The sequence below is a fragment of the Urocitellus parryii genome, chromosome X (genome assembly GCF_045843805.1).
Source record: "Urocitellus parryii isolate mUroPar1 chromosome X, mUroPar1.hap1, whole genome shotgun sequence".
Classification (NCBI taxonomy): Eukaryota; Metazoa; Chordata; class Mammalia; order Rodentia; family Sciuridae; genus Urocitellus; species Urocitellus parryii.
Window position 1 is genome coordinate 71,249,821 of NC_135547.1, and position 21,409 is coordinate 71,271,229.

Here is a 21,409-nt window from a genome sequence, read left to right on the forward strand (position 1 = left end):
CATTAAGTTGATAAGGCTGACTTTGAACTTTTGACCCTTTTGCCTCAACCCCCCCCCCGCCCCGAGTTGTTGGGATTACAGGCCTATGGTATTACATCCAGCTCATGTAACTGCTTTTTAGCACTCAAGTGAAGTGATGACACCCTCTTCTGAACTAGTATTGTATTTTGATTAGATAATTTTAATATAAAGTTCCACACACTTCTCATTATTATAGTTATTTGTTACATGACTTTGACTTCTGCTAGAGTATAGTCTTTAAAGGTGAGTATTGTATGTTGCTTATCTCTGCATACTCTATGTTATCTAACACATAGCAAATGTTAACTGAAATTAGTGAACTACCAAATGAAAGGGTGGGTGGCTGGGTGGGCCGGTGAGGGAATGAATGGGAAAACATGGTACCATTTTCCACGGAGCTCCCAGCAATTTGTAATGAGATGAGAATAATAACACCCATGAAACAATTATAGAACAATCCAAGACAGACTATAATTAAGTGGCTAAATTGTGTAGAACAGCTTTTAAGTTCAGAGGAGGAGAACATTAATGAGGAACAATCAAGTTAAAGGATTCCTGGAAGAAGGGAGCACTTGAGCTGGGTCTTGAAGACTGAATAGGTTTGCAATCAGAACATTACAGGCAAGGAATCAGGGGGTTAGCAATGTTCCCATCAGCATCCCAGGGGATTATCAAATAAGATGACTCATTAAGGCTGATTCCAGTGGAGGTGGTGATATAGAAAAGGGGTCAGCTTTAAGCAGGTCTTACTGTATTTTGTGTGTGTCTTGGGGGTGGGGAGAGTGTCCATGGTGGGAAGAGAATGAGCATGATTGTATTATCTTTTGGCTCTGTCTCTTGGTTCCCATTTCCGGTTATTTCCATCATCTGGCAAAAGCAAGTCAATTTTATAAGCCAAGTGCATTCCAGTTTGAATTTCCTGAGCACCTAATTGGTATAAACAACATGCCAGATGCTTATGCAGTTATATAGATTCAGAAAATGTGCTAGGTCAATCTAGTACAGGAGATAGATTTTCAAGTAAATCATTGGACTCTGTAGTAATTGGTATTATGCAAATTTTATGTTAAAATTTATGGAAATTAGGGGGAGGGAGAATAAACTCTTCTTCACAGAGGAGATGATATTTGAGGTAGACTATGATAGATGAGTAGTAGATTGCCATAGAACAACACTGGAAGGTGCAGTCTGTTGCAGGCAGAGGTTACAGTATGTGAAAAGTCAACCATCATTTTCTAAGCACCTACTATATCTAATGTCTTGGGGATGTAGAGACTAACAGAGCTTACAAGACAATGGTGTGTGTGTGAGAGGATAGGAGGACAGGACTCAGGTAAAGGTGTAGAAGGAGGTCTCACAAGAGTTTGGGTCAGAGAGGATAAGGGCCAGAACTTTGGCAATAGCAGTGAAGATACAGAGAAGAGGACATTTGGAGCTGCAGATGGAACCTTGGGGACATAAACACTCTGGAGGAGTGGAGAATCAGAAGAAGATGGAGAAGAAACAGTCAGAGAGGTGTCAGAGAACCAGAAAGCATAGTGCCACAGAAATCAAGAGAGGAGGGTTCCAGAGAGTGGGAGTAAGAGAGGTTAGGGTGTATATGTGTATGTGTGTGTGGTTGTTGTTCAGAGTAGCTTAGTGTTGCCAGTGTGTGGTGGTGAAGGAGGAGGGTTGGGAGGTGAGGCCAAAAAGTCCAACTGAGCTCCCATCCCAATGACAGATATTTATGAGTAGAACTAAACTGGTTTAGAGAAGAAGACAAAGGAATTGAGGGTGATCTGAAAGTTTCAAGCTGTAGGAAACCATAGTACAGAACTGATATCATACTTCTGGCCAGTGTTCAACTAGTCTGATCTCATCTCCCCATCTTGTCTTGTGTTTTTGTTTTCCAGCCATTAATGGGTTTCTGTTCTCTAACCTGCCCAGGCTGGACATGTGCAAGGGTGACACAGTGGCCTGGCACCTGCTTGGCCTGGGCACAGAGACTGATGTGCATGGGGTCATGTTCCAGGGCAACACCGTGCAGCTTCATGGCATGAGGAAAGGTGCAGCCATGCTATTTCCTCACTCTTTTGTTATGGCCATCATGCAGCCTGATAACCCTGGTAAGTACCTTAAGAGGTGGCCCTAGGCTTATAGGCTTTATTAAGTTGAGGACCTACCTGGGGATGCAAGGTGGGATGGTTTTTGATGAAAAAAGAAGTAGCATATTGAAGGTAGTATTTTCAGAATATTTTTCTCTTTTCCTTCTTCAGTGGGTCCTCCGTGTTTTAGTTATTTGGCTTCTCTTCTCAGCTGCAAGCAGAATACAGTGAGAAGGTTGAGGAAGGTCTTTCCTGGAATAGTGGGAGAGAAGTGAGGGTTCTGCCCAGCTTCAGGGCAGTTTCTTACATGGAAGAAGGTGAAGTAACCACATAGAAATTTTACAGATAAAGTCCTTGCAGTGGGAGAAAGGCCAATGACATATACCTGTAAGTGCTTTTATCCCTTCCGATATTCTGTGAGGATTTCTGCAAATTTTTCTATTTCTGGTGTGTATGTGAAAGAGAGAGAGAGAGAGAGAGAGAGAGAGAGAGAGAGAGAGAGAGAGAGAAGAGAGAGATGAGAGGGGGGAGAGAGAGAGAGAGAGAGAGAGAGAGAGAGAGAGAGAGAGAGAGAGAGAGAGAGAGGTGTGTTGTAAACAGTTTCAGCTCAGAAATCAGAACACAGAGACTCTTAGATTCCTTTCTTACTTATTTTTTCTTAATTACTTCCCACACTCCCTTTATCTATCCTTTCCTCCTTTTATCCATTTCTTCTTTAATGAAGAAATGTGACTAGAATGTTCCACCAGCTTCCATTTATTTCTGGCATTTCATAATGCGCAGTATTTTCTCAGTCCCTAGGGTGTATTCTTTTTACAACCAGTAGGTGGCGATAGTGTTTGCAAGAAAAAGCTGTCAGTTCTACGCAGTTCCTACTGAACTTATTTTAGTCATATGAATTCTATTCATGTTTGGAATAACAATTCTTAAAGAAAATAATTCCCTTCAACAATTTAATAATTACAGCCTGGCTCTGAGTTTGACAAAAACATGAAGCTTTTTCTTGAGTCCTCATTGGTTCTCATCTACTGGGATATTTTCTTAGTTAGGGAGAGTTGTTAGAAAATTAGAAATAGCATTAATGGAGCAGAAGGGAACAAGAGGAACACATGATTTTAGTGAGGTAGGAGTGGAGAGCTTCTGAATAAGAAAGCCAAATCCCAGATTTAATTGCCTTCCTGCAAAACCAGTCAAGCTCCCTAGTCAGGTCTACATGCTTTCTCAGGGCTCACTCTTACTTTAAATGAATGAAATTATTTTGGTGCCAAGGAAGGTGGCAGAGTACCTATAGCTACAGCTACTTGGAGGCTGATGTGGGAGAATCACTTTAACCCTCAAATTTGGGGCCAACCTGGGCAACATAGCAAGACTCCTTCTCAGTTAAACGACAACAACAACAAACCCCATTATAGAGGATAGTCTAGAGGGAAAGGAAGAAGATGAGTTTACAAGAGTAAAGGCTTGAAATGTTACTTTTGGTTAAGATCCCTGGATTTTGTTATTAGCAAAAGCACAAACCCTTTTATACCTTTCTTTATATTTTCAGACTTTTAAAACAGTTTCCTTTTTTTTCACAGAGATTCCAGGTCATAGAATATTGGAACTAGTAGAGTATCTTCTAGATCATCTTAATTCATTTATTTTACTAATAGGTACAAAGGACAGAGACCTGGAGGGGGAAAATTACTTGCTTAGATAAGAAATGTTGGCTATATTTTTTTCCTGCTTCTCCTCTCACTCCTCTTCCTTCAAATCTTGTTGATTCTTACTCCTAGATGATTTCTTGCATTGGAACTCTCCATTCATCTCATGGGAACTTGCTCTGTGATTAAGATAGAGACCATAGTGACTAGTTCTCCAAAAACAGGGCAAAAGAATCCAGTTTAATGGATGAGCCAGGACCAGAATCTGACATTGGTATTTTGGAGAGACAGGTAGTAATAGGCAACAGCAAATGTATATATGTGCCGAGGTGATTTAAAAACATCACTGTGACCAGATGTGGTGGTGTGTGCTTGTAGTCACCACTACTGAGAAGGCTGAGGTCAGAGGATGGCTTGAACCTAGGAGTTCTAAACCACCCTGTGCAAAATAGTGAGACCCAGCCTAAAAAAAATAGTCACTTTGGAGAATCAACCTGCTATGGGTTGAATGCTAATGAATATGTTTAAAAAACTAGAAAAATAAATGTCTTTAAAAATTTAGCAAAATATTAAGAGTTTGAGTTATGTGGGTTTGTTGGTAATTTTTAATCATATTTTTTGCTTAAATTTAATAAGCTTATACTACCTTTAATAAAAATGACATATTGTTTTTTAAAAATATCACCCTGCATACAATACCTCAGCTCTTCCTATACTGATAACTAGAGCTTTAATAGTCAGGGAAAGTGGCAGATAAAAAGGTCAAAGCTTGTAATATATTATTTTCCACTAACTTCTTGTTAGATTTCTCAGCAGAAAGAGACTATTTATTACTGCACAGGACCCTCATTAGAGTTTCTTTTTCTCTCTTTTGCTACTGGAGCTCTATTGCTTACTTTCTTCTTTCATTCACAGTGCTGAGGATTGAACCAGGGCCTGCTCACTTGCCAAGCAAGGGCTCTGCCACTGAGCTATATCTCCAAACCCTGGAACTCCTTCCTTATTCATTTTTTCTCTGCTTTACCACCCTCTTTTTTCCCCTATTCCTTTTTACTCTCTTCTTTTGTTTTCCCTTTCTTTTATCCATCTTTTTTTCCTTTTCATTTTTCTTTTCCTTTTAAAACCTTCTTCTTCTCTCCTCTATTTCTTTTTCTGTACTCATTTGTCTCAAATGTTGTCTTTTGTTTTTCCTTCTTTTTTATTTTGTCCTTCACTTCTTTTCATCTCTTTTCTTTTTCCTTTCTTATTTGTCCCAATTCCTTCTTCCCATATCTCACCTCTCTTTTATTTTCTTCCTTTGATTTCTCTCTCCTTCCTCTTTATATCCCTTCTCCGTTCTTCTCCCTTGTCTCTTTTTGTTCCTTTGCCTTCTTTTCTCCATTTTCTTTGTATCCTTATTTCTTTCACATTTGCCTACCTCTTTATTCTCTTTTCTTTCTTTTCCTTTACCTTCATTCTGTGTCTTTTCTTTCCTCTCCACTTGAATTTCTCTATATTTTCTCTGTTTTTCTTTCTCATTTCTTTTTATTTTCTCTTTCTTTTTCGGTTACATTTTCCCAAAGCACTGTAAACAACTATTCACTCATTGGCTTATATACTAAGGATGTGAGGATAAATTGGGCAGCTCACAGTTAATGTGAAAGGGAGATAGGAATGTAAACATTATTATTCAGAAGGCTATGATGATGCTATCTGCTAAGAATTATGGTAACACACGGGGAGCTGTGACAAATTTTTCTTGCAGAGTGAAGCTCTGCTTGGAAGGCAGACATTCAGACTGAGCTTTTTGTTTTCTTTCTGTTTTTGTGGTGCTGGGGATCTAACCCAGGGCCTTGCTGCCTGCTGGGTAGGCACTCTACCACTGAGCTACTCCCCTAGTCCCAGATTAAGCTCTTGAGGTTGAATAAATAGTTATCAGACAAAGAAAGGGGGTGGTTGATGAGGAGGACCTTACAGGCAGTAGGAAACTTATGGGCAATAGTTTGTAAGCATTACCTGTCTAGAGAAGATTGAATCAAGTGATTTGATTCAGTGAGCTTCAACTTGAGATAGTATGCTAAATAATATTTGTAAATGTGGAGGTACTTTTAGTTATCACAATGACTGGAAATGTGTAGGGGTGATATTGGTATATAGAAGATAGGAGTCCAAAAGTTGTCCTAAATATAGAATAGTGATTAGTGTAGGTTTGGGAAAGTGGGGAAGGGTGGATAAAGAGAGGCTGGATTTATTTATTTATTTTTGGTACCAGGGATTGAACCCAGGGGTGCTTTATCACTGAGCCACATCCCCAGACCTATTTTATTTAGACACAGGGTCTCATGGAATTGCTTAGGGCCTTGCTAAATTGCTGAGGCTGGCTTTGAACTAGCAATCCTCCTGCCTCAGCCTCCCAAGCTCCTGGGATTACAGATATGTTGCACCACATCCAGAAAGAGGCTGGATTTAATTAGTGCATGCTGTATGCATGTATAGAAATACTGCACCAATCCCCAATAATATATACAATTAATACACGTTAATCAAAATTAAAATAAAAAATGTTGAAAAAAAAAGCCTGAAATGTGTAAGACAGTCCTAAATAATGAAGAATAAATCCCACCCCAAATGCTAATAGCACCCCTGTTGAACATGTAGTGTATAAGAGAGATAGGAACTGACTAACGATGCAGTTAGGAAGAGGGAGGGCCTTGCTAAAGGAGCTACGACTTAATCTTCTACGCTATGTGAACCCATCAAAGATTTTATTTCTTTTATCAAGATAATGACTGACAGGATGTGATTTTCATTTTTATAAGTTTACTATAGAATACTATGTGTAATGGCTCTGAGTCAGAAGGAATCAGAACCAGTGCAGCACAGCAGAAGGCTCTTGAAAGAGATGATGACAGTCTGCCAACAGTCAGGGCCAATGGTAATGGAGAGAAGGTCAGAGTTAAGGGATATTTGGGAGCAAAATGACAGGACTGAGGGGATGAGCAAGACAAAAGAATGGCTGATTTTTTAAGCTTCTACATCATGTGGATGGTGATGGTAGCTAGATGAACAAATGCAGGAGCAGAGGAGGGATAATAAGGTGGTAAGATTTGGGTAAAAAGTATTCATCTGGGGGAATGTTAAATTTTAAGTTCTTGGTAAAAATCTATATTAGGTATTAGTGGATTGGAATCTAAAGGTAGAAGTGAAGCCTGGAGGGAGAGATTTGGGTGTTCTAATTGTTCAAGTCCTAGCATGGAGAATGATAGGAAAGGAAACTTAAGGCAGAAATCTACATTTGAGAGGAATGTAGGAAAACAGAAGCCAGAATAAAGGAAAAGCAAAGAATTGATTAACAGTAGGAGAACATTCAGAACTAAGAGCTCAAGAGTGTTGGGGGAAAAATGGCTTCAAGGAGTCAGCATGGTGGCACATGACTATAATCCCAGTGACTTGGGTAACTGGTGACTTGGGTAACAGGTTCAAGGCCAGCCTTAGTAGTTTAGTGAGACTGTGGTTGAGTGCCTGTGGGTTAATCCCCAGTACCACACAAAAAAAGTGGTTTGGACAGAAATACTCACATGAGAAAATTCATATAATGTGTCTAACCCAAGTCATATGACTCCGTCAGAATGTCCTCTACTTGTTTTTATCCCCACAGGTGATTATCAGACTTTCTTTTCACACTAGACCCTGACCCATAACGTTTGGACCATCTATATAATCACCTTTTGGCACACACATTAATTCACTCAGTATATATTTATGAGTAAACAAGATACATGATCTTTGCTCTTAGGGGATGGCCTCAGTAAACACAGAAGTAAAATAAGATAGTTTCAGATAGTGATATATGTCATGAAGGCAATAAAATACAGTGAGGTGATAAAATAATGGAAGTCTTACATTAGAGAACGGTGTTCAAGCCAGGCATGGTGGCAAATGCCCATAATCCCAGTGACTTGGGAGGCTGAGGCAGGAGGGTTGCAAGTTCAGGTCCAGCCTCAGAAATTTATCGAGGCCTTAAGCAACTTAGAGATTTCCTATCTCAAAATAAAATTAAAAAGGGCTGGAGATATGGCTCAGTGGTAAATCAACTCTGGGTTTAATCCTCAGTACCAAAAAAAAAAAAAAAAAAATCTGAGAAAAGCATTTTAAGCAAAGGGACCAGCAATTTCAAATATCCTACAGGGGGGACAATAATGGCTTGTTCAGGGATCAGAAAGAAGGCCAGTATGGTTGGAGATTAGTGAGCCAGGGGAAGACTGATGTGATGGAAGGTTATAAAGGTTGATGAAAGTCATACTATGTAAGGCCTTCTAAACACAGTCAGAAGCTTGGATTTTATCCTGAGTATGAGTAGAGCATTTAAAGAAAAGATGCAGTGTACTCTGAATTAAAGCAAAGATGCAATGTGCTCTGGATTATATTGTTAAAGAGCACCTGTGTAGATAATGGTTGTAGATGGCAGAAGAAGCAGAGATGATATTGAGAGATTATTGCAAATTTTCAGGTAAGACATAATGGTAGCTTGGACTATATATATATCTCCTTTCATACACACACATACACATATTTATTTATTTGTTTATTTTTTTGGTACTGGGGATTGAATTCAGGGGTGGTTAACCAATGAGCCACATCCCCAACCTTTTTTATTTGCATTTTTTTCAACTTTTTTTTTTTAAAGAGAGAGTGAGAGAGGAGAGAGAGAGAGAGAGAGAGAGAGAGAGAGAGAGAGAACTTTTAATATTTATTTCTTAGTTCTCGGCGGACACAACATCTTTGTTGGTATGTGGTGCTGAGGATCGAACCCCGGCCGCACGCATGCCAGGCAAGCGCGCTACCGCTGAGCCACATCCCCAGCCCTTTTTTCAACTTTTGAGACTGGGTCTCACTAAGTTACTTAGAGCCTTACTAGCTACAGCTGGCTTGCTGGCTTTGAACTTGTGATCCCCCTGACTCAGTCAGCCGAGTCATTGGGATTACAGGCATGCCCCGCTGCATCTGACTGAAAGGATGATTATTATTATTATTATTATTATTATTATTATTTACTGAAGATTGAACTCAGTGGTACTCAACCACTGAGCCACATCCCCAGCCCTATTTTTTTGTATTTTATTTAGAGTCAGGGTCTCACTGAGTTGCTTAGTGCTTCACCATTGGTGAGGCTGGCTTTGAACTCGCTATCCTCCTGCCTCAGCCTCCTGAGCTGCTGGGATTATAGGTGTGTGCCACCATGCCAAGCTTGAAAGGACAATTTTTGATGGAATAACTTATAGGATTTAGTGATAGAACAGATGGGAAAGGTCAAAATAAAAATAGAATTTGAAAGTAAGTATGGAAACAAAAGTGGGCACTCTTTTTCTTTCAAGGTGTATATAAAATAGTGTAATTGACTATTTTTTTCTAGTACTGGGGATGAAAGCCAGGGCCTCACACATATACCGCTGAGAAACATCCATAGCCCTTTTATTTTATTTTTATTTTTTTAATTTTTTTTGGTACCAAAGGTTGAATTCAGAGATACTTAACCACTGAGCCATGTCCCCAGCCCTTTTTTAATGTTTTATTTAGAGACAGGATCTCTCTAATGCTTTAGGGCTTCATTAAATTGCTGAGGCTGGTTTAGACTCATGACCCTCTACTCTCAGCCCTCCCAAGCTTCTAGGATTACAGGCATGTGCCACTGCTCCTGGACATAGGCCTTTTAAAAAATATATTTTATTTTGAAGCAGGGTTTTGCTAAGTTTCCAAGACTGGCCTCCAACTTGTGATCCTCATCCCTCATCCTCCTGAGTAGGTGGGATTATAGAATTGTATCACTATTCCTGGTATAAGGGAACATTTTAAAATACAGGATGACTGAGTCCTTAACTATGTTTTTTAGATATAAAGTATATTAGGAATGGAGAGGCCAATAATGTAGAGTCAGTTTGGGATGGAATAGTCAGGGAAGGCTTTCTGGAAGAGATGAAACATGAATTGGGTCTTAGAGAATAAATGAGTCCTCATAGCTTTTGAGGGTAGGGTGAACAGATGCCTTCCAGAAAGAGGGTAACAGCTTGAGTGAAAATTCCCAGATAGGAATGAGATATGGCAGAGGAATAGTCAGAGATTGATTTAACTGGAGCAATAGTTGACTTTGGAGCAGTGTTTGAAAAGTTGTACTGGATCAATAGTTTGGGGGCAGCTAATTAGAAAGCTTTGAAAGCCAGGAAGAAGAGTTTGTCATGATGGGATAGGCAATGGGCAGCAATATAAAGGAACAATGTGAATAAAATGTTCTAAGAAAGTTAGCTTCTTTTGATCAACATTGTCTGAGCCCAAGTGTGTCCTTGACATAAAAATCTTGAGATCAGGTCCAGACAACTCCACAACACAGACATTAAGACCAATATCTCAACATTCTATTATAAAAACCTAGGGAAGGGCCTTCCAAAGCTCTCTTATGTAATCATCCTTGTGGTTAAAAAGTTCCTTTATTAAATAGCTATTCAGACCCACCTTTATTTCTTTGGTACTTGGTAGAAAAAGGAGACAATCTGTGGTCAATGCCATCCTTGGAATCATAAGTATAAAACTTTGTTTACTTATTTGTAACTTTGCTTAATAAACATTTACTATACACTGTGCTAAGAACTGTACATACATTAATGTATTAATTTTATTTCTAAACAATCACATGAAATAAGCAAATTTATCCTAGTGAAGGTGTTGAAACACACATTTAGAAATTGCTGCAAGGTTATATAGATAATAAATGACAGATAGGGTTATTAATCACCCCACTTTGCCCAGAACTGAGGGGTTTACAGGGATATGGATATTTAAGTGCTAAAACTAGGAAAGCCCTCAGCAAACAGTGAGGAATTGGTATATCTAATGGCAGACTTTAGATTCTAACCCAGACAGTGTATATTTGGAGCTGGAGTTCTTAATATACGTGCTCATTTTTCTCAACAAACTTGTAATACACTTTTATCTAATGCATAGAAGATCTTTATCCTGCACTTCCCATTCTCTGCAGAACACTCAGGGAGAGGCAGGAAACCTCGCCCCCCCTGGGTACTTCTCAGGTGTCAGATTTTTCTCTCTGATCTTCCTTTAGGGACATTTGAAATTTACTGCGAGGCAGGCAGCCACCGAGAAGCAGGGATGAGGGCAATTTACAATGTCTCCCAGTGTCCTGGCCGCCATGTCAGCCCTCGTCAACGCTACCAAGCTGCAAGAATCTACTACATCATGGCAGAAGAGGTGGAGTGGGACTATTGCCCTGACAGGAGTTGGGAACTGGAATGGTATAACAAATCTGAGAAGGACAGGTAAGGTGTCAGAAAAGGAGAGATCATATTTTCTTAGTTTTTTTTTGTTTGTTGTTGTTTTGGTTGTAGATGCACACAATACCTTTATTTTATTGATTTATTGTTATGTGGTGCTCAGAATCAAACCCCGTGCCACACACATGATAAACAAGCATTCTATCACAGAGCTACAACCCCAGCCCCCATAATTTCTTGAGAAACATTTTTTTTTTCAGGTGAGGGTACTGAAGCTGAGAGGAAGAGGCACTTATCCAAGGTTACTAAAACAATAGCAATAGAATTGTGACTAGGGTGTAAAATGCAGGTTTTTTGAATTCCAGCTCAGTGCTTTTTTTTTTTTTTTAAAAAAAAAAAAACTTGGCTTATTATGGAGCTGAAGAGTAAAAGACCTTGCCCACACTCTCCCCCTCTAAGTCTTTGCTTCCATTCTTCTAGTTAGCTGTAAATACTTACTCTGGGACTTGAATTAAATTTTATGGAGAATTTCTTTGAGAAGTAAAATACCTCAAGCTCCTTCATTAAGGTAAAATCTAAGCTGTGTAGCAAAAAATGTCTAAAACAGAGCACGGTGGCACAGCCTGTAATCTCAGTGGCTTGGGAGGCTGAGATAGGAGGATTGTGAGTTCAAACCAGCCTCAGCAAAAGTGAGGCACTAAGCAACTCAGTGTTTCCATGTCTCAAAATAAAATACAAAAAGGGACTGGGTATGTGGCTCAGTGGTTGAGTGTCCCTGAATTTAATCCCTGGTACCCCCCCAAAAAAACCCCAGTATTTTATTTCTTGTTTATATAATAGTGTTGATATGAGCAGTCCAGGGCTGGTAGGCAAACTGTGTCACCCTCAGTACTTGTGTTCAACTCTAGGACCAAAGTGTCTCTTCTGCTTATAGACATTACTGACTATCAAGTCAGGGCAAGTAGCATTGGCTGTAAATAGAAGTTGCATACATAATTTTATTTCATGCCCCATTGTCTTGAACTTATTCCTATGGCCATACTTGTAAGAAAGCCATGTGCTCAGCTAGAACCTAGATGGTTCTATTACTAAAATGGAAGGAGGAGAGACTGGAAACTGAGGTACATATTAGCAATCTCTACTCATTGGTTCTTGTCACTCTTATTGCCCTTTGACAATTCTTGTCCATTATGTTGATTGTTTAAAATTTAAGTCTTTTTGCTAACCTGCTGTGGGAGTTAGTAAATTTCCTTTTCTGAACCTTGGTTTTCTCATCTATAATTTATAGTTAAAAGAACATGATGAGAAGTGGTGAGAGAAGGGGCAGCAGGCTTGATTCTAAGTCCTGGCTTTCTTTCTGGCTGACATTGTCTCTAGATATATCCTGTCACTTCCATACTACTGAGTGCACCTTTGAGACCACCTATTTCATAGGCCTATTTGGAATGTCAAATAATGACATGAATAATTAAGCTATTTATAAACTGGAAAGCATCCCATAAGGAGAAATATGTTAATATTTCATTTCCTTCCTATCTCTTCTCATTCTTTATCATTACCAGCAGCAGTAGCAGTAGTTAATTCTCTCCTGCCACCTTGTACCTTGTCCTTTGTCAAATTAATTCTATCTAAGACCTCATTAAGGCTGGAACTAGAGCCCAGGGCTTCTGATTCTTAGTCCAGTGTTTTTTGCCATATTAATTGTACTACAGATTTTTATCTGAATGATGGAAAACAAGGAACATAAATGATTCTGAAGCCTGCCATCTGTAATTTTGGTTATGCAGCCAATGTGGAGAACAATCTGATATTAGAAAGAATAGATCCACATCTTTCATTTGTGATATGAGAAAGGTTCTGACATAACTTCCCCATATCTGGCAATGAAGGGTTGAAGGTCAGATGCTGATAGCTGTCTTTGGATTCCTCTAGTTATGGTCACATTTTCCTGAGCAACAAGGATGGACTTCTGGGTTCCAGATACAAGAAAGCTGTATTCAGGGAATATACTGATGGCACATTCAGGATCCCTCGGCCAAGGTCTGGATCAGAGGAGCACTTAGGAATTTTGGGTAAGGAAATTGCATTTCCCTTCTAGTGTCTAGAAGCCTGAGCTCCTTCTAGGGGAGCTATGTCATATCAGAATGATATTCCTATTCTTCATTCTCAATTTTTCTTGGTAATATAAAAAAGTATGATAATATTTTATGATGTAGCCATGAAAACAAGCACTAAAGGTAAAGGGGAAGTATGAACTCTGCAGCAACTAGAACCGAGTTTTTCCAGGTTTTCTACAACTTTGAGGTATAGTGTGTCTCTGAGGGCGGTAGATTTTTAAAGATGCAATGGTGAGGGGAATTTAGGTATATTAAAAATGGAAAAACGGTATAAGGAACATTTATTCCCACTCATGCCATTTTAATTATTACAGTAATTTTTCTTATTCCACTTTTTTAGGGTCTAATGGGTTTCCTCATTCTTATCTTGGAACAGAAGGGGACCCACTGGCCTCTGAAGAGATCCCAGCTATTCAGCATTCTATGCCTAACTCTAAATCCTTATCATCGACTATTCCATAGAGTTCTGATTATCTAGAGCCTTGAGCTATTATTAGGTAGAGACATGGGGTGGGAAAAATGGGGGTAAATAGAAGCGTAATCTTGGCATTGAAGTATCCTTATGCTGTGGGTAGCAGTATCAGTTAAAGGGCTCTTAATTGAAGAATGGAGCCAACCATGACTTAAAGTCTCAGAAGATCCTTGCTCAGGGACTCCCAGATATCTTCCTTTTCTTAACATTTCCTATTCCACTTTCCACTAATGAAAATTTATTTCTTTTGCATGTACTAGGTCCACTTATCAGAGGAGAGGTTGGTGATATCCTGACTGTGGTGTTCAAGAATAATGCCAGCCGCCCTTACTCTATGCATGCTCATGGAGTGCTAGAATCTGGTACTGGCTGGCCACGGGCTGCTGAGCCTGGTGAGTGAGAACACTTAGTGAAGGGACAAAGGATATATAACACATATGCTTAAGTCTTTGGGCTTGATCCTTTAAAAAAATGACACTCTTGCAGGCTGGGGGTATATCTGAGTGGTACAATACTTGCTCAGTATGCATAAGGTTCTGGGTCTAATCCCTAGCACACATAATCACACACACCAAGACTGGGGATATAGCTCAGTGGTAGAATACATACTTCCCATGCATAAGGCATTGGGTTTGAACCCTAGCACTGAAAAAGAAAATACTCTTAGAGACCTGATCCAGGAATATTAACTGAAACTAGGCCATAGGCTGAATTTTTCTCTATGAAATACTCAGTGTAATTCCAGAACAGGGTATGGTATGGTTTTGGATAATATTCTTATTTCAGGTTTCTAACAGCATAGCTTTGGCTCCAGTGTGAGCTCCTGATTTAGAGAGTGACCTGGCCCCAACCACAGATTTATACTTAAACCCAACAACAGATAAAGTACATGCCCCTTTAAAGATTTAATTCTAACCCCAGTCACATACTAAACTCCTAATCTTGTAGAGTGACCATAATCATGGCCACATTCTCTTCATGAATTAATTCATTGAATAAATACTTACTGGAGTCCTACTAGATGATGTGAGCACCTTTAGAAGCTATGAATATAGTGGCAAGTATTATTTTTCCTACCTTAAAGAACTTAGGCTATTATGAGAGAAACAACTAAGCAGGTAATTATAATACAGTGTAATAAGTGAAAGATAGGAGGTTTTACATTGTGATAGTTAGGTGGAGAAAAGGGTACTTAATAGAATATTTGTATGATCAAGCATGGTTTCCCAATCAATCATGGTGGTGTATAACTATGTAATCCTGGTGACTCAGGAGGCTGTGGCAGGAGGATTGTAAGTTTGAGGCCAGCCTATGCAACTTAGGGAGAACTTGTCTCATGATAAATAAAAAAATGGTGGGGATATAGCTCAGTGATATCAGCAGTTGTTTTAAATGCATTAGGCCCTGGATTCAATCCCTATACAAAAAAATGTTTCCCAGAATAGATGGTATCACAGCTGAAATCTAAATTTCTAAATTGGTAGTTTTTAAACTTACTGTGTATCAGAATCATGCACTTGTTAAAACACATATTGCTGGAATCAATCCCCAAATTATTTGATTAGGTAGGTCTGTGATGAGACTCAAGAATTTGCTAGTTTAAACAAGTTTTCAGGTGATGCTCATGCTGCTAGTTGACTAACTGGACTTTGAAAACTGCTCACATAAAGAATAAGAGGCATATGGGTGAAGAGTAGTGTGGAAGAAAATCAAGGTAAAGGAAATTGTAGTTGTAGGCTATGCAATGTGTAAAATTCCAATGGTAAGAGAGATGAAAGTTGGAGTAGGGGAAAAGAGAGAAACGCTGGTGAAAAGATAGATTAAAAAGATCAATGAGGTAAATTAAACAGGATTTGTGATTATTTAGATATTGGAAGTAAGAAAGATAAGACTCCTTAAGGGCTGGGGTTGTGACTCAGTGGTAGAGCATTTGCCTTGCACGACGTGTGAGGCACTGGGTTCAATTTTCCACCCCGAACTTACATAAGTCAATAAATAAATAAATAAAATAAAGGTCCATCAATAAGTAAAACAAAGACTCCTTAAACAACACCCACATTTTGGAGGAAACCTTTTGAGTAACGTCCCAATTTTTTTGTGTGGACAGCAGGTATGCAGTGATATCATTCATCAAGGCAGGGAATCTGGGACCAAGCTGACTTGATTTACTTTTGAGTTTGTTGAATCTGAGATGTCTGTACTATGACCAAATACAGATACCAGACATAAAGATCTGGAGCTCAAGAGAATTGTATGCTCTTCAGGAATAGATGTGGGAGGCATTAATATTTAGGTAGTTGGAGTCATAGAATGAATGTAGTCACTGGTAAGACATGAGACAATAAGAATTCTAAGATGAGATCCTGAGGAAAACCAATTTTAAAGCAAAGTACTGATTGAAAAGTAAGCAAGATGCTAAGAGAAAAACCAGGAGAAAATAGTAACCATAGACATTAAAATGACTGTCATTTTAAGGAGGAAGTGGTCCAAAGATTTCAGCTGCTTCAGGGAGGTTAAGTATTGTAAAAAGAGAAAATATCCCATTTGATTTGGCAACCAGGGAGTAATTGGTAATTTTGATAAGTGGTAGAGAAAGAAGCTTTATTAGATTAGAGGAAAAGGTGATTGGGAGATGTGGGATTGGAAACAGTGAGTGTGGTTTAATGTTAAGACTTACGCTATTTAAGATTTACAAGTGGGGCTGGGGATGTGGCTCAAGCGGTAGCGCGCTCGCCTGGCATGCGTGCGGCCCAGGTTTGATCCTCAGCACCACATACAAAAAACAAAGATGTTGTGTCAGCTGAAAACTAAAAAATAAATATTAAAATTCTAAAAAAAAAAATGTGTGTGTTCCCAAACTCTTAAAAAAAAAAGATTTACAAATTAAGGTGATGAGAAGATCAGGAGTGTGATCAAGGGCTAAAGTGGAGGTGAAGCACACTGGACTTGAGATCAAGTGACTGATAGATTGGATTGTTGATTGAAGGCATCTACAGGAACCTTGAAGCCACTCAGAAGGATGGTAGGAATTTAGGTGCACAGGAAGATATTCAGGTACAAAAATCAACAACAAATGACTAAAACAAGAGAAAGGATACATTAGAAGCCAGGAAACCAGTTGGAACGTTGTTGTAGTAATCCATAGAAATGATGAAAATGGGGCTGGGGTGGTGGCTCAGTGGTAGAGCACTTGCCTAGCATGTCAGAGGCACTTGGGTTCAATTCTCAGCACCACATAAATATAAATAAAAAAGGTATTGTCCATCCATACCTAAAAAAATAAAGATATTAATAAAAGAAATGATGAACATGGCTTTAATAGAAGTGGTAGAAAAAGAGGATGGAGAGAATTAGATGGATTTGAGAAGATGTTATGATAAAATCGATAGGATATGATGATTGAACAGTGCTAAGGGAATAAAGGTGACAGTGGAGCCAAGGATAATGAGCAGGTTTTGGATTAAGCCCTCGGATAGGGGAAACTCCTGCAAAGATAAACACATAAGGAAGGAGGGAGCAGTTTTCTGTCTGTTTGGTATTTTGAGGGGGTTATTTGAAGTTATATTTGTATGGCTTAATATGAGGGATGTGTTAACATATTCTGGTGGGATTGAGAGAGCCAGAAGAACAGGAGGTTATACTCAGTTGCAGAAATGAGAACATAACTTCAGAGACACCTTGAGTAGATCTGGAGAATACTAGACATTAGTAACTATAATGGATGACAGTTGAAATGATGAAAATGTATGTGATCAACCAGTGAGGAGTGTGTAGAGGAAAATAACATTAAGCTGAGAGTGTTGAAAAATACCATTATCTAGGAGGAGGTAATCTATGCTAAATAATTTATAGATTTAAAGCAGTTATAATCACAGTCATAATTGGATATTTTTGCACTGAAATGCAATGACTGTATGTAAAATTCATTTGAAAAAATAAAGAATATCTTGGCAAGAAGAACCAAAACTTTTTAAAAAACTTATTTATGAGAGAAGACTAGCACATCCCGATCGTTTAGCATTATTATAAAAGTACAATAATTAAAGCAGCATGGTTCTGTAAAATAAATCAATAGAACAAAATAAAAATCCCTGAAACAGAACCAAGCTTCTGCCTTTGTCAATAGCAGTGGGAGTACTTCTGTTCCGTGACTAGCCCTTACTTTTGCTTCTGCCTCCTTCTGTACTAGCTCCTCACTGGGAGAGGTTATTAATCAGAACCCAGGATATTTGCTGGACAGTGTCTCTGTTTCTTTTATCTTACTACCTATTCTGCCTACTTCCATATGGTAGGTTTATCTGAGTCTGCAACTGGGTGAGCTGGATATGTGAATCAGGGCAGCACTTGCATTGCAGATCTTAGCAATGCAGCTAGAAAGAGGAAGCCTTGCTCAGACCTTTAAGTCAAAGCCTTATTCTTCAATTCATGGCTTCTCAGAGTTCTACAATAGGGGTTAGTGGACACTGACTAAGCTGTTATATAAGTGATACTTCAATTTTCATTTCACTACTATTCTTTTTTGTTGTTCACTACTATTCTTTATAGTTTTCTCAGTTAACACCCAAATAGAAGGAATGAGTAAGGAAAAACAGGTTTCTTATAGTCCTGGATTAATACCCACATGATAGCATTGAAATCTTGACTCTTACCTTTAACACTGAGTATATATAAAAGAATCATATTAGAAAAAGCTAGTACTTCAGTGAAAGAAAGGAAAAGTTGATGAATAAATGGTTTTAGGATGAGTCATTATCGTTTGGGGAAAAATAAAATTCGATTGCTGTCTATTACCACATGCTAAAGTAAATTACAGGTGGATTAAAGGTAAGAGAACTAAAAGAAAACGTAAGTGAACATTTATCTGGACTCAGGGTGAGATAGCCTTTTTGACTTTAAAGGCAAAAGAGGAGATATACATATTTTTTTTTCTTTTCGTTACCAGGGATTTAACTCAGGGGCATTCAACCACTGAGCCACATCCCCAGACCTATTTTGTATTTTATTGAGAGATAGGGTCTCATTGAGTTGCTTACTGCCTCACTGTTGCTAAGGCTGGCTTTGAACTTCTGATCCTCCAGCCTCAGCCTCCTGAGCTGTTGTGATAATAGGTGTGCACCATCATGCCCAGTGAAATACATAATATATTGTTACTATATGAAATGTTCTTACAAAATAAGTGACTATTGTAAAAGTGAAAATAAGTGAAGTATGTAGGCAGGAAGTGTATAAAAGAATAAATATAAATATCGAATAGAACATGAAGGAATTTTGGGGTCACTAATAATATATTGTGCTGGGGATGTGGCTCAAGTGGTAGTGCGCTCGCCTGACATGTGCGGGGCACTGGGTTCGATCCTCAGCACCACATAAAAATAAAATAAAGATGTAAATAAAAATAAACAAAAATGTAAAATAAAATAAATAGAGAACTAAAAAATAAATATTAAAAAATTCTTTCTCTCTCTCTCTTTAAAAAAATAATATATTGAAAATCGGTGAATAAAACCAATGTAGTCCCTGTCCTCATAAATTATACAGTCTATGTTGTAAAGGCAGGTAATAAGCAAGAAAACAAGTACAGACATGTATACTTTGGGAATAAGTGCTATAAGTGTGGCAGAAGGGAATAATGGGTCTATATATATATATATATATATATATATATATATATATTTTTTTTTTTTTTTTTTTTGAGGTAGTGCCATTTAATGTGTGACCTGAGGCCTGAGAGTGAGCTAGTGCAGCATCAGTGAGAAAAGTATCAGAGGAAGGAGTGAACATTTCAAGAAACAGGAATAGCAAGGATAAACACCCTGAAGCAAGAATGTATTTAGCCATATCAAAAGAGAGAGGCAGCCAGGTAAGGCAGTATAAGCCTGTAATCCCAGAGGCTTTGGAGGCTGAGGCAGGAGGATCATGAGTTCAAAGCCAGCCTCAGTAATTTAGTGAGGCCCTAAGCAACTTAGCAAGACCCTGTCTCAAAATAAAATAGGGTGGGGATGTGGCTCAGGGGTTAAGTACCCTTGGGTTCAATCCCTGGTACCAAAAACCAACCAACCAAACAAACAAAACAAAACTCTAAAACAAACAAAATCAACCTAAAACAAACAAACAAAAACCAGTGAGGCAGTTAGTATGGCTTGACAGAAAAAAAAGGTCAGAAATTAAAAGTGGAATGACAGAAGGGAGTAGATTATGTTGGGCTTTATAGACAATTGTAGGGGTTTCAAGTGGATTGGCAAGCTATTCAAGGATTGTGACATGATGATCTGACTTACATTTTAGTGTGATCAATCTGTTTGTTTTTGATGGTGCTGATGCTTGAACCTAGGGTCTCAGCCATGGCAAATACTTTATCACTTAGCCCCAGCTCTAGCCCCTAACATTATCAGCCTAGTTGTTGTGTTGAGAAGAGACTAAGAAAGCAGGGAGGTATCTACAAATAATGCAGTAATCCTGTGAGAAATGATGGTAGCTTGGACCAGGATGGGATGATTAGAAATGGTGAACAGTGGTTAGATTCTGGATATATTTTAAAGATCCAGTAGGACTGGTGGATGGTCAAGATGTAGGTAGAAAAACAAAGAACAGTGAAAGATAGTTTCAAGGTTTTGGTCTAAACCCGTAGAAAAATAGTTGGCATTTAATGAAATGGAAAGATTTAAAGCAGCAGGTCATGCATGGAAGATAGAGTTTCACTTTGGGGCATGTGAAGTTTCAGGTATCAGATATTCAGATGCACATATCCAGAAGGTAGTTGGCTATTCAAGTGTAGAAATTAAAGGAGACATGTGGACTGAGTATAAATATTTGAGAGTCATCACCATGTAATTGATCTTTAAAGTCATATTACATATGAAATCAATCAAGGAGTGAGTTCTACAGTAAAGAGCAACGAAGAGGATTGTATTAATCTAGGTAAGAGATGACAGCAGCTCAGATCAGCCTCATAGAGTGAAAAGAGTAAGAAATATTCTAATTCTGGATGTATTTTACAAGAAGAGGCAATTGGCTTTTTTAGTTTGTTTGTTTTTGTTGCAGTCCTGGGGATAGAACCCAGGCAGTTAGACGTTGAATTGAGATTTCTAGGTAGCTTTTTGTTTATTTTTTCCTTTTTAGTAGTTTCTATATTTTAGTAATTAATACTTGTATGTTTTACACATTGCAGATATCTTTTCTGAGTTTATCAACCACCTGTTAACTTTAATTGCAGTATCATTTCTTGTATAGAAGTCCTTGATTTGATATGATCAAATCCATGAATTTTTAGGCCTTATGGTTTGTGCTTTCAGAGGTTTGTTATGAGGTCCTTCCCCACACTTGGCCACAAAATATTCTGTTGCATTATTTTTTATTAACTTTGTAATTTTCTTTTTTTTTTCAAATTCAGATCTTTAATCAGGCCAGAGTTTATTTTTCTATGTTCAGTTAGCTGAGGATCTTTTTTACATTTTTTTAGCAAATTTTCTCAATACCATCTTTTAAACAATTCAGCTCTTTCCCCTTAGAATTGTTTTGCCACATTTATTTTTTGCTTAGTTTCTCTAAATATATGGATCAGAATTTAAGCTGTTTATTCTGTAGCATTTGTCTATTATTCTATTCTTGCAATAATATACTAATTTTATTGTAGTTTTGAAATTTGCCTTAATGTTTAAGGATAGGTCTCCTATATTGAATTTAGGTTTTTGCTCTTGTTCCATATAAATTTTAGAGTAAGTTTATCAATTTGCTCAGTTGAGTCCAACTATAATTTTTTTTTTTTTGGTACCAGGGATTGAACGTAGTTGAACGTAGGGATACTCGACCACTG

General features: G+C 38.3%; 1 protein-coding gene across 10 annotated transcripts in view; it reads left to right on the forward strand.

The window, feature by feature from the left end:
* The window catches only part of Heph (hephaestin), a 68,383-nt gene that overhangs the window by 22,526 nt on the left and 24,448 nt on the right, over positions 1 to 21,409 (forward strand). For 5 of the 10 annotated variants that reach the window (XM_026411923.2, XM_026411920.2, XM_077793913.1 and 2 more), the window contains exons 11-14: positions 1,914 to 2,126; positions 10,839 to 11,052; positions 12,940 to 13,079; positions 13,857 to 13,988. In XM_026411923.2, coding sequence (XP_026267708.2) covers positions 1,914 to 2,126; positions 10,839 to 11,052; positions 12,940 to 13,079; positions 13,857 to 13,988 — 699 coding nt within the window. Of the gene's footprint in view, positions 1 to 1,913; positions 2,127 to 10,838; positions 11,053 to 12,939; positions 13,080 to 13,856; positions 13,997 to 21,409 lie in introns of those variants that run through there. The other 5 variants (XM_077793911.1, XM_077793912.1, XM_026411922.2 and 2 more) reach the window with 2 other exon arrangements.